At 50.4% G+C, this 12,641-nt stretch overlaps 1 protein-coding gene across 1 annotated transcript; it reads right to left on the reverse strand.

Moving 5' to 3' along the window:
* Positions 1–2,800: 2,800 nt before the first annotated feature.
* Positions 2,801–6,345, reverse strand: LOC123838808 (sperm mitochondrial-associated cysteine-rich protein). Its single transcript, XM_064591194.1, has one exon. The coding sequence runs from the start codon at positions 5,492–5,494 to the stop codon at positions 4,997–4,999; it is 498 nt and encodes a 165-aa protein (XP_064447264.1). The 5' UTR covers positions 5,495–6,345; the 3' UTR covers positions 2,801–4,996.
* Positions 6,346–12,641: the final 6,296 nt, after the last annotated feature.

Below are 12,641 nucleotides of genomic sequence, written 5' to 3' on the forward strand. Positions count from 1 at the left end.
CTGCTTCTCCCTCTGACCCTCCCCCTCTCATGTGCTCTCTCTCTCTGTCTCAAATAAATAAATAAAATCTAAAAAAAAGGAATTCCTGGGCCATCTGCAGTATATGAATTCTGTCGTGTCACAACAACCCATAAGGTAGGTACTATTATTATCCTTGGTAGTTGGAAAGCTTAGATAATATGCCCAGAATCTCATGGTAAGAGAAAGAGTTAGAACTGGGACCCAGGGGCGCCTGGGTGGCTCAGTCAGTTAAGCATCTGCCTTCGGCTCAGGTCATGATCTTAGGGTCCTGGGATTGAGCCCTGCATCAGGCTGGGAGCCTGCTTCTCCCTCTCTCTCTGCCTGCCGCTCTGCCTACTTGTGCTATCTCCCTGTCCGATAAATAAATAAAATCTTTAAAAAAAAATGTTAAAAAAAAAAAGAACTGGGACTCAGATCTTTCCAGTTCCACACTCATGTGGTTTCTGAGAAGATGAAATGAGTTCACTCATTTGCACAGGTGATTAGTAAATGTTGGTTTCCTTTACACTAAGGCTTGGAGGGTAGGGGGTGGGAGAGTCTGGGATTACACCTTGAGAAATCTTTTTTTTTTTAAAGTATGCTCCAACACGGGGCTTGAACTCATGACCCTGAGATCAAGACCTGAGCTGAGATCAAGAGTCCGATCCTTTTTTTTTTTTTTAAGATTTTATTTATTTATTTGACAGAGAGCAAGAGAGGAAACACAAGTAGGGGGAGTGGGAGAGGGAGAAGCAGGCTTCCCACCGAGCAGGGAGCCCGATGTGGGGCTCGATCCCAGGACCCTGGGATCACGACCTGAACAGAAGGCAGATGCCCAACGACTGAGCCACCCAGGCGCCCCAAGAGTCCGATGCTTAACAGACTGAGCCACTTAGGCACCCCGAGAAATACTTTCTTATGATAAAGTAAACAGCTAAAATTTATATCCTACAAGTTCCAGAGTGCCTTTATACCTAACTGGCAAACCCCTACAGAGTAGTGGCTCCCATGCATTCATCTAGAAACACAAAGACTCAAAAACCAAGATTTCCCCAAGGTTGTTCAGTGAGTGAACCAAATACTCTCCATCCCAGTCCTGGACTGAAGCTCCTTGAACTCATGACCCTTGTTTCTTTTGGGGGTGGAGGTCATCCTGAATGAAGGCAGGAGTGGGACAGGATGGCCTTACATTCTGGCCTTCTGTTTTCCAGGAGGGAGGCCAGTTTTCTCCCATTGTTGAGCTACATTTTGCTCAAAAGCACCTGGCAGAGAGAGACTTACAGCAAGATCACATTATTTTAGATTATTTTTGCCTATTGTGGGATCTATTAAAAATATGTTTAGTCGTAAGGCTCCCCTGTCCCTTCAGAACTGAGAAGCACAGCTAGGAAAGGTCCTAACATGAGAAATGTGCTAGCAGAGGACTGGAAGAGATAAAAGGCAGCCTGTGAGCACAGCCCATCTCTAGGACATGCTTCTAGTAAAGGGCAAGGAGGCCTGAGGTCTATGTATTGCAGAGTCACAGGGGAAGTCCTCGTTTTCAGGGAAGGTGGGAGGATGCTCTGGGAATAACTAGGAACCTTACTCATCAGAGGAACATTGTTTAAAACTTTAAATATGAAAATGTTCAAACATACACAAAGGTAGAGAGTATAGTTCTATGAACCCTTATATAGTTAATATTAATAATAATATTAATTTTGTCACTTTGTTCCTTCTACTCCCTGCTTTCTGTCCTTTTTTGTTGGCCAAAATATCTAAAAGTAAGTATGTCACTTCACTCCATACTTCAACATCTCTAGGAAATAAGGCCCTTTGCTTACATAACCCCAAAGCCATTTTACATCTAACAAAATCAGTACTGATTCCTTGGCAATGTAAATACCCAATCCATAATTAAAAGGCTCCAACTGGGGCCCCTAGGTGGCTCAGTCATTGAGCATCTGCCTTCAGCTCAGGTCATGATCCCAGGGTCCTGGGATCGAGCCCCACATCGAGCCCCGCATCGAGCCCTGCATTGAGCCCCACATCGAGCCCCGCACTGGGCTCCCTGCTCGGCGGGAAGCCTGCTTCTCCCTCTCCCACTCCCCCTGCTTGTGTTCCCTCTCTCGCTGTGTCTCTCTGTCAAATAAATAAAATCTTAAAAAAAAAATAAAAATAAAAGGCTCCAACTGTCTAAAACTGTCTTTTTACAATTGGGTTGTCCAAATCAAGAACCAAACAAGGTCCACATGCTCCATATAATAGTTGTCCTTTTATTATCATTATTATTATTATTATTATTTCCCTCCTCCCCCAGCCATTCACTAGATGAAGAAATTGGGTCAGATTTCCTTGAAAAGTTTCCACATTCTGGATGTGTCTTCTCGCCTCCTTGCTGGGTCATTTAAATTGTTCCTCCATCCCTGATATTTCCTGTTAAGTGGAGGTTAGTTCTAGAGGTTTGATTTGAATCACATTCAGTTTTTGTGTGTGTTTGTTCCTTTGTTTGGCAAGAGTCTTTCATGGGTGGTGCTGAGGGCTTCAGATTACATCACATCAGGAGGTACACAGTAGGTGGTTGTGCCCTTTTTAGTGATGGTAAGATTCATCAGTGGGGTCAGGTGGTGACAGCTTGATTCCTCCATTGTAAAGTTCCCCATCAACCATCGTCTTTGGTTTCATCCATTCATGATTCTTGCTTTGATCAATTATTTCATTAAGAGTTGCAAAATGATTTTTCTAATTCCATATTCCTTCCACATTAGCTGGAATTCTTCTGTAAATGAGAAGTTTTCTCCACCACTTAGAGCTATTTGGTTACCCTGAAATATAGTTTATATAGGACAGGCAACATAAATGCTTAATTCTTTTTTTTTTTTCCGAAGATTTTTTTTAAACTAATCTCTACACCCAATGTGGGGCTTGAACCTATAACCTCAAGATCAAGACTTGCTCACTCCACAGACTGAGCCAGCCAGGTGCCCCAATTCTTTTTAATTGCTTATTTTCAGAATAAAGAAGTTGGAAGAAGCATCATTTTTAAAAAGTTTGAGCTTAGAGCTGAGTAGGGACGAATTGCCTGGATCATGGGTGAGGAAAGGAAGGACTCTTCTGGTAGCTGTGTCCAGCCCTTGCAAACACCAGTACTTGGGGCATGTGTGGGATAGACAGACATTGGAGGACTCACTGTCCTGGACCTTGGACAGCAATGAGATAGGCATGACGCAGGCATGGTGTGCAGGTACCTGTAGGACCCAGGGAGAGAGAAAGACAAATATGGAGAGGCAGAAAGAAATAGGAAGTGAAAAAAACAACTAGACCCAGAAGACAGGGAGGGAGACAAGGACAGAAAGGGAAATAGAAATGAAAGAGATGGAGAATGAAATGCACCAGAAGCCGAACAGGATAGAAAAACAGAGGGGGGGGGGGGCCGCCTGGCTGGCTCAGTCGGTGGAGCGTGCGACTCTTGACTTCAGGGTCCTGAGTTCGAGCCCCATGTTGGGCATAGAACTTCCTTTAAAAAAAGAGAGAGATGTGTAAGGTGGATCGAAAGACCAAGAAAGCAAATAGAAATGAAGACACAAACTGACACAGGGAAGGGGGAAAGAAAAAGACATCTATGTTAGGTAGACTTTAAATTAGATGCGGAGGGGTGCCTGGATGGCTTCGTTGGTTAAGCGTCTGCCTTCAGCTCAGGTCATGATCCCAGGGTCCTGGGATCAAGACCCACATCAGGCTCCTTGCTCAGCGGGGAGTCTGCTTCTCCCTCTCCCTCTGCCTGCCACTTCCCCTGCTTGTGCTCTCTCTCTGTCAAATAAATAAAATATTTACAATTAATTAAATTAATTAGATGGGGAAATGGAGAGAGAAATAGAGGGATAGAGAACGGGGAAAACTGATGTAGAGATAAAGTTAGGTGAAGGCAGAATGTCCCAGTGATGGAAAGAAGGAAGTAGAACTGGAGAGAGTGATGTAGACAGACAGAAGGAAGGGTAAACAGAAAGCTACACAGAGATAGAAAGGAAAGAACAAAGGGACCCACAGAAGGAGGCTGAGAAAGAGAACACTGAAAGGACTTGAGGAATGTAGAGGGGTACTTAGGGGCTCTCGGCTTAAGGCCCAGTCCTGGGCAGATACCCGGGCTTTTACTTCCAGCTTCCTATTGGTCGCTTCTCCAAACCCCCAGCTCCACCCCCAGGGACAGGGGATTCTGACTAGCTATGTGGATGGGATCACTGGGACCCTGAGTCCAGGGTTCCCAGCTTCCCTTATCCCCATGCCAGATGAGCATGAATGTAGCAGGTGGGATTATTGCTGGAAGATTGAGGTCATGAGACTGCGTGAGCACTCAGAGATTTGAAAGACAAGATATCCAGGCAGAGAATGCCAGGTTCCTAGAAGCAAAGGACCATGAAGGATGTCATGATATCCAAGGGGAGGGAAGAGCCAGGAACCCTCTGCTCAACTTTCTCTTCTGATCCAAGAGCCACTGACCTTCTTTGCCTGACTCAAGATGAGAGGTAAGGGGTCCAGAGACTCTTGGGTCAGTCAGGGAGATGGGTGGATGTCCAAGAGGCAAGACGTAGCCCCTTAACAAAGAATCCCCTCCTGCCTCTAGAGGAGGAATGCACCTTATCCAGGCAAACTACAGAGACGATGAGCCAAGAAGGATCTCCAGCAGAGGCTGACTAGAGGAAGAAAATGGCCAACTTGCTCACCTTCAGCAGCCATGAGGGAGGCTCTGAGAAACACGCTTTCCATTCCAGAAGTTGCAGAAGAGGAGGTTCTGGACCCAGCAGGAGCATGTCCAGAAACTAACATCAAAGCAGATGCTCCGCTCTCAGGGACTGAGGGGGAGGCCGGGGCTCTGAGCAGCCTTCTGCCTCTGCCTGTCTGGGCGAGGGGTCTAGCTGATCCCTCTCCTCACTCCAGAGCTTCTGTCTCCCCCGCAGAGGAAGCAGCTAGCAGAAGTGCTCCAGGAGACTGACAGTCTCTCAGGGGAGCAACAGCCCAGCTAGACTATCAGACAGTGCCTCTGAGAGGGGCGTTGTCCCCTGAAGCAGCGGCCAGTGGAGCCTGGAGGAGCCCCTCGGCCACAGCCACAGCTGTCGCTGCAGTCCAAGCAGGAACTTGGACAGGCAGCTCGGCCTTTGGAGCAAGGGGAAATCGGGCAAGATGAGGGATGGCAGCAGGTCAAGTGTGGACCAGTGCATGGGATGCAGCAGCTGTGGGGACAAGTCAAGGGCGGGCAGGCAGGGCAGGGAGGGCAGGGGCAGGTACAGGGTGGGCCAGGGAGGCCGGGACAGGAGGGGCAGGTGGCTGCATAAGAGGGATACGCAGTGCAGGAGCAGGTGGGAGGAGGACAGCTAGGGCAGGGGCAAAAACAGGCGGAGGGGGGACAGGACAGACAAGGAGAGGCAGCTGGTGGGCCGTGCCCGGAGGGTGGAGGGGGCTGTTGGTGGGTAGCCTTCTTGTTCCGAGGCCCCAAGCGTAGGCCGAGAGAGAAGTCCATTCAGCTGCAGGAGCGGCCAGGCTGGGGGTTGGGTGAAGGGAAGGGCAGGGGTGAAGTAGGAGGGGCGGACTGAGAGAGGCAGGGGTAGGGGCAGGATTAAACTTAAGACACAGCTGAGCCTTTGCTGATCCTGCTGGGAGCTCAGACCTCCGCAGCCAGCCCTCCCCTTCCAGGCCTGCCCAGCGATGCTCTCCTGGAATGCTACTCTCCACTGAAAATTCTCTGCACCACAGCAGAACCCATTCCTCAAATGTGACGCTTTCATGCCTCCAGTCCTTTGTTTCCACCGTTCCTTCTGCTCTGCTCCCAATGCTCTTTTTCTTTTCGCTGCCTGGTGAGGTTCTCTCATCTCTGAAGTCTTCCCCTTTATTCGATCAAAATGTTTTTTCTTGAGCTCCGGGCACCTGACACCTGCCTGGGTAAGGAAGGACCCCTGCTCAGCGCGCCCTGGCCCTGACGGCCAGGCCGGCCACCACCGGACCTGCCCTGGCTGCCTCTAGCTCCCAGACTGTTCCCCGAGGGCGTTTAGGGAAGCAGCCCCAGCCGCCACCCCAGAGCTGTCTGAGACACTGAGCCAGGGATGTTGGAGGGAACTGGCAGTGGAGGGAGGATGCTTAGGTTCTGGGGATTTCCAGCCAGGGCAAATCCCAGGTGTTGGGGTGGGGGTGCTCAGCTGTCTCTGGAAGACTGACAACCAGCCTGGACAATTATTATTTGAGGACTTATCGTGTAAAAGGGAGTGAATAAAGCAGCTAAGTTTCCTCTTTTATAGAGTGCCCATAAAAGTGAGGGGTGGGGCAGGGTGAGGACCAAAACCAAACAAGTAAATAAACAAATACATAAGCTTATTTCAGAGCATGAGAATGGCTGTGGGAAACCCAGAGTGCCCTGATGACAAGTGGCTCAGAGAGGTGGGCCCATCAGCAGGGGCAGCTAGTCAGACCCCAAACTGTCAGGTATGACAGCGCTTAAAGGTTTGGGGCGAGATACAGTCTGTCAAGCCCCAGCAGACCAGGGGAGAGGTGCCTGAGGCTGAATGCATCCCAGGTGGCTGGGCTGTGCAGAAAAACAAAGCTGAGGAGCGGATAAGCAATGTGGGAGGTTGCAATATCAAATTTGGTGGTCTGGGTGCCTGGGTGGCTCAGTCAGTTAAGCGTCTGCCTTTGGCTCAGGTCATGATCCCAGGGTCCTGGGATTGACTCCCCGCTCAGCGGGGAGTCTGCTTCTCCCTCTACCCTTCCCCCTGCTTGTGATCTCTCTCTCTCAGGCGCTCTCTCTCTCTCAAATAAATAAAATCTTTTTTTTTTAAAGATTTTATTTATTAGGGGTGCCTGGGTGGCTCAGTCATTGGGCATCTGCCTTCAGCTCATGAGCGGGGAGCCCGATGTGGGGCTCAATCCCAGGACCCCGGGACCATGACCTGAGCCAAAGGCAGACACTTAACGACTGAGCCATCCAGGCGCCCCTCAAATAAATAAAAGCTTTAAAAAAATAAAATTAGATTAAGTGGTCAAGGAAAGTGTCACTGAGAAGCGGTATTTTAGCAAAGACCTGAAGGAAATGAGGGAGAGAGCCATGGAAAGATCTAGTGAAAGAACATTCAGCAGAAGATTGGGGGTGGGGGTGGGGCAGAGGTGGCAACACTCGATGGGACTGGGGGCAAAGGCGAGAGTCCTAATGGCACAGATAGAGATCAAGGCAGGGGCCCCAACATGCAAGGCCCTGGGAACCCCCACAGGGGCTTGGATCTTAGTCTGGTAAAAGGGAAAACTGCAGAGGGTTTTAGGCAAGAAAGCCTATGGGTCTTCTTGGTCTCATGCCTGACCCCTGGTTAGAAAGTTCTGCTTTTTTTTTAATTTTATTTTTTAAAGATTTTTATTTATTTTTTTGAGAGACAGAATGAGATAGAGCATGAGAGTGGGGAGGGTCAGAGGGAGAAGCAGACTCCCCGCTGAGCAGGGAGCCCGATGTGGGACTCGATCCCAGGACTCCAGGATCATGACCTGAGCCGAAGGCAGTCGCTTAACCAACTGAGCCACCCAGGCGCCCGAAAGTTCTGCTTTCTATGTAATTGGTGTAACCACTTTGGAAAACAGTTGGGCATTATCTGATAACTGAGATTGCCTATAGGAACACTTCGACTCTTAGGTTTGGTTTGGTTTTTTAAGTAAGCTTAAAAGCCCCAGTGTGGGGCTTGAACTCATGACCCTGAGATCAAGAGTCAGCATGCTCTATTGACTGAGCCAGCCAGGTGCCCCATGACTCTTAGTTTTATAGCCTGGAAGAACTCTTGCATGTATGTCCTGGGAAACGTGTCCAAGAATGTTCTTAGCAGCATTGTTCATGATAGGCATACTGAACACAACTCAAACCTCTACCAACAGTAGGATAAAAACATAAATTGTGATGTATTCATGTGACTGAGTACTATGCAACAATAAAAAGACAGTTATGTGCAACCACTTGGATACGTCTTACAAACAGGAAGTTGAACAAAAGAAGACACAAAAGAATAATACAGTATCATTTCATTTACATAAACCTCAAAAACAGGCAAGATTAAGCAATATTTTTAGGGATGCATGCATAGGTGCTAAAACTATAAAGAAAAACAAGGGGGGCGCCTGGGTGGCTCAGTTGGTTAAGCGACTGCCTTCGGCTCAGGTCATGATCCTGGAGTCCCTGGATCGAGTCCCACATCAGGCTCCCTGCTCAGCGGGGAGTCTGCTTCTCCCTCTGACCCTACCCCCTCTCATGTTCTCTCTCTCATTCTCTCTCTCACTCGCTCTCAAATAAATAAATAAAATCTTTAAAAAAAGAAAAAAAAGGGGGCGCCTGAGTGGCTCAGTTGGTTGAGCGACTGCCTTCGGCTCAGGTCATGATCCTGGAGTCCCTGGATCGAGTCCTGTATCGGGCTCCCTGCTCGGCGAGGAGCCTGCTTCTCCCTCTAACCCTCCCCCCTCTCATGTACTCTCTCTCTCTCTCATTCTCGCTCTCTCAAATAAATAAATAAATCTTTAAAAAAAAAAAAAGAAAAGGAAGGGGCACCTGGGTGGCTCAGTTGATTAGGTGTCTGACTTCAGCTGGGGTCATGGTCTCAGGGTCCTGGGATCAAGCCCCATGCCCCCATGCTGGCCTCCCTGCTCAATGGAGAGTCTGCTTGTCCCTCTGCCCTTCCCCTGCTCGTGCTCTCTCTCTCTCTCAAATAAATAAATAAGATCTTTAAAAAATCCAAGGAAATAATTATCACAAAAGTCAGGATGGTGGTTACTTCTTAGGGGAGGGAAGGAATTATGGGAAGAACACATGGGAGCTTCTGGAGCACAGGAAATACTATTTCTTGACTTGGATGGCAGTTAAGTAGGTACTCTGTTTGTTTCAGTTTATTTGTACCCCTTTCATAATGTATTTATATATTCTGTCCAGAAAGAGAAAATAAGGTATCATTTTTTTTCTCTGGTCCATGCCACCTTGTTCAGATAGTGATGCTGAAGTTAGATACTTCCTAGTCCATATACCTATCTTTCCCACCAGATCTCAAGGACAGCGGCCTTCCTTGTTTTTTTGGCACCTATCCATGCCTGGCATGAGGCAGGTAATAAATGTTTGCTGAATTAGATTGCATTGAATTTCCCAAATCTCTCATCCCATGGAGAGAGGGGCAGTTGAGGAAGAGGAGGAAGCCTTTGGTGGTGAAGAGCGCTCAGGATCACCAAGACCTGGGTTCCCACCTTAGCTCTGCCACTTCCTAGCTATGTGATTTGGGCAAGTTGCTTAACTTCTGATTCTTAGCTCCCTCTTCCGTGAAATGGGGATGATAACTGCTAACTCTCTGGACTGCTGTGTGGATTAAGGTGAATGCCTAGCATAATGCCTGGAACACAGTAGGGGCTCAACAAAGGATAGCTTCCCAATCCCCCTGGCCCCAGCCCCACATCTTTTCTTCAAAGGAATCTACTAGTTGGAGCAACCAGATACCAAAGATGGCCCCAGAAAGTGGGACAACATCTTTGGGGGAGGCCCCTGAAGCTAAGGTGAATCTGTAGTCTGGTAGAGAGCTGGCAGACAGGGAGATCCAACTGAAGCTGAACTGATCCCAGGAAGTCAGTGGGAGTTGGCAGGGGAGATAGGACACCAGGGCTCTGGGAGTTTCCATCTCGGGGAAGTCCCAGGTGTGGGTGCAGGGATGCCAGGCCAGCCCCACCCAACACCCTGGCTCCAGGGGATGTGGGCACAGGGAGGAAAGTGGGTCAGAGCAGGGCTGGAATTTAACCCCATTGGTCCCAAGACCTCTTTGCCAGCTCCAGAGGCCGCAGGGCCACAAAGAAGCCTGTTCCCTCCTCCAAAGGGCCTTCCATTCCTTTTCCTCAGAAAGAAAGACTTGGCACCTTGGTGTCTAGGCAAGAGGAACTGGAAGCCCCCCAGTGGACAGAGGAGAGATAACCCTCTAACCCCTGGATTGAGGTTCTGTACAAAGCACTGCTACACCCGCCCACGTGATGACTGGCAGACACCTGGAGCTCTCACCTCACACATACTCCAGGCAACTAGCCCTGCTCCCAGTTCCAGGGAGTGGGCCAGGTCAGGGCTGGATCAGGGAAGGGGAAGGGCGCATGGCAGAACAGCTTGGAGGAGAAGGCTTTTCTCTCTGGTGAGGCTCCAGCTAGGCAAACACAGGAATCCCTCACTCCGGGGGATTTGCCAACAATGTGGGGCCTTGTTTTCTGTGTATAATCTGAGGCCTAAGCCTGTGGTTTCCTCTTCCCTATCTGTGCCTCTATTTCCCTTTCCGGAGGAGGAAATGAAGGAGTGGGGGGGGAATCACTCCAGGGCGGGGTCACCAGGTGTCCCGGGACCCCCGCTTTGGCCTTTAGGAGGTGCTTATCATCTCTCCCTTGTAGCATATCAAAATCCACGTGGGGAACAGGAATGGAGGGACCCTCTTCTTTCTGGGGGGAGCAGGGTGGCTGGGAGCCAGGACCCTGTTCCAGGCCCATTGCCCATATTCTTTTGTTGCCTTCCTTTCTCTCTACTCTCCTCCTCAGCTTTTCCCGGAAGCCTTTCCTGATCTCCTGGGCTGGGGGGACATCCCTCCATTTCCACTCTCATTGTACCTTATGCCTCTGCACACCAGTTATCACTTGCAATTGTGTGGATTATCCAGTAAACATCTGACTTCTCCAGCAGATTATGAGCCTGAGGCGGTATTCCCAGGGTCTAGTACAGTGTGTGGTACACAGTGGATACTTAGAGGAGATCTGTTGAATTAATGAAGGGCGCACATTCAGGGAAGAGACCCCTAGAATTGTTTAGGGTAGTCCTCAAATCCTGCGTTCCAAAATCAAGGCCTTATTCTATGTGGGGATCTGGGTGGCACTGAGGCCAGTAAGGGGCCTTCCACACACAAATTCATTCACCAGGAAAGCCAACAAACTGGCAAGTGGGAGAAGAGGCCTGGTCAAAGGGGTGGAATTGAGCAAGCACCCAGGGCAGGGCTGGCACCGGCCTTGGCATGGGGCAGGCCTAGGGGGAGGAGGTGGGAAAGGAGGGGAGGAGGGGAAAAGAGAAGACACGTGTTGTACAAAACATGTTTTCATCACACTCTCCCTGGGTGCCCTGGCCTCCAAGCTCCGATGGCACTTCCGTGCCTTAATGATGTCCTTGGGGGCTGTAACGCAGCTCCCCCACCTCCCACAGACATCTGCCAGCCACCTCTGAGCAAGGCATAGGATGTCCTCCCCAGCTCCAGAGTGGGCACGGGGTAATTACCCAGTCCATGTCCTCATGTTCCTGGAGAGAGGGCAGGGTGACAATGAGGGGTGGGGCAAAGAAGCACAGTCAGGGCAGGTGGGTCAGATGTTCTGTTGTCACCATCTCTCCTTTTGGTCTTTGTGATGAGGGAAGCAAAGGAAGCCTGGTCCTACGGCCCCCAAGAAATCATTTCTCCAAGTTGCCAGGGTGACCCGGTGAAACAAGCACAGAGTAAAGGCTAGAACTAAGGATGACAGAAGAGTTCTCCAACCAGCTTCCAGAATAGGAGGCCCTCTTCCCAAGTCTCCTCCTGGAATCCCTGCATGGAACACCGGTTCCATTGCAAGAGGGAGAGAAGAAGAATCCGAACCCCTCACAATGCTCCACTTCCCTGATCCCCAGTCTGCTTGTTTTTTGTTTTGACTTCCAAACAGACCCCCGTCATTGGGTCCCAGGGAGGGGCGGGGGCGGAGGCGCGGCAATCCCCAGGGGACGCCCGGCACAGGGCGGGTCTTCCTGGGCATCGCCCCCTGGCTGCTGTCCTTGGCTGGGGACGGAGCAGGCCACCAGAAGGGAGGAACCACAGTTACCAAAGACGGATGGATGGACAAACACCCACCAGAGACAAAGACAGAGGCAGACAGACAGACAAACCAAAACAAAGAGAAGGGCAGAGACAGATGGAATTTTAGACCTGCTGACTCTTCCCAGGCTACCACAAGTGTTTGGTCCCCATGCCCCCCGCCTCCCCTGTTAGCTTCCCTGCCCCCATCTGCTACCCGAGCTACACAGTCCTAGAACCCTAGCTCTTGGCCTCGGGGAACAGCCTCTGAGCCCCTTTAAGAAGGAGGGGGGGGGGAAGAGTTGAGAGAGGAGATTCCCAGCAGGAAAAGTGTCACGGGGGTGGTGCCTGGTTCTGTGTCAGGATGCCCGGCCAAGGGCCAGGGAGGGAGTGGTGCCCTCGGATGGTCATGAGGACAGGAGACTCATTCACTGTAAACGAAGTACAGATGTGCTGGGATGGGGAGGGGGAATTAGAGCCACATTCACAAACCACAGTTGGGCCCGCCCTTCTTCCGCCAGCCCCCAGCATCAGGGCAGGAGGGGTTAACTTTGCAGCCTCCTGGCAGGATCCCTGCCACATGGGCCAGACGCCATCCCACCCCAGACTGGATGCTTGGGTCCAACTCCCTGACACTTGCCCCTCCCACCCTGCTGAGTGCTGCTCCCAGGGTAACCAAGCAAAGTCAACAGCAGCCAGGCCACCTGGGGACAGGACCCTGGAGTACCTATTCCCAGCTCTTTCCACCCCTGGAGTGAAAGGGAGGGCCTTGTCTGCACCCCCATTGACGTCTCCTGTTCTCCTGAGATAGTCACAGCATGCCCCTTCTTTCCC

This window comes from Mirounga angustirostris, unplaced genomic scaffold (assembly GCF_029215605.1).
Source record: "Mirounga angustirostris isolate CCGP_5_RB_7025 unplaced genomic scaffold, mMirAng1.0.hap1 SCAF_5, whole genome shotgun sequence".
Lineage (NCBI taxonomy): Eukaryota > Metazoa > Chordata > Mammalia > Carnivora > Phocidae > Mirounga > Mirounga angustirostris.

Coding starts and splice junctions, on each gene's coding strand:
- LOC123838808 (XM_064591194.1), bottom strand. CDS start 5,494: ATGGACTTCTCTCTCGGCCTACGCTTGGGGCCTCGGAACAAGAAGGCT.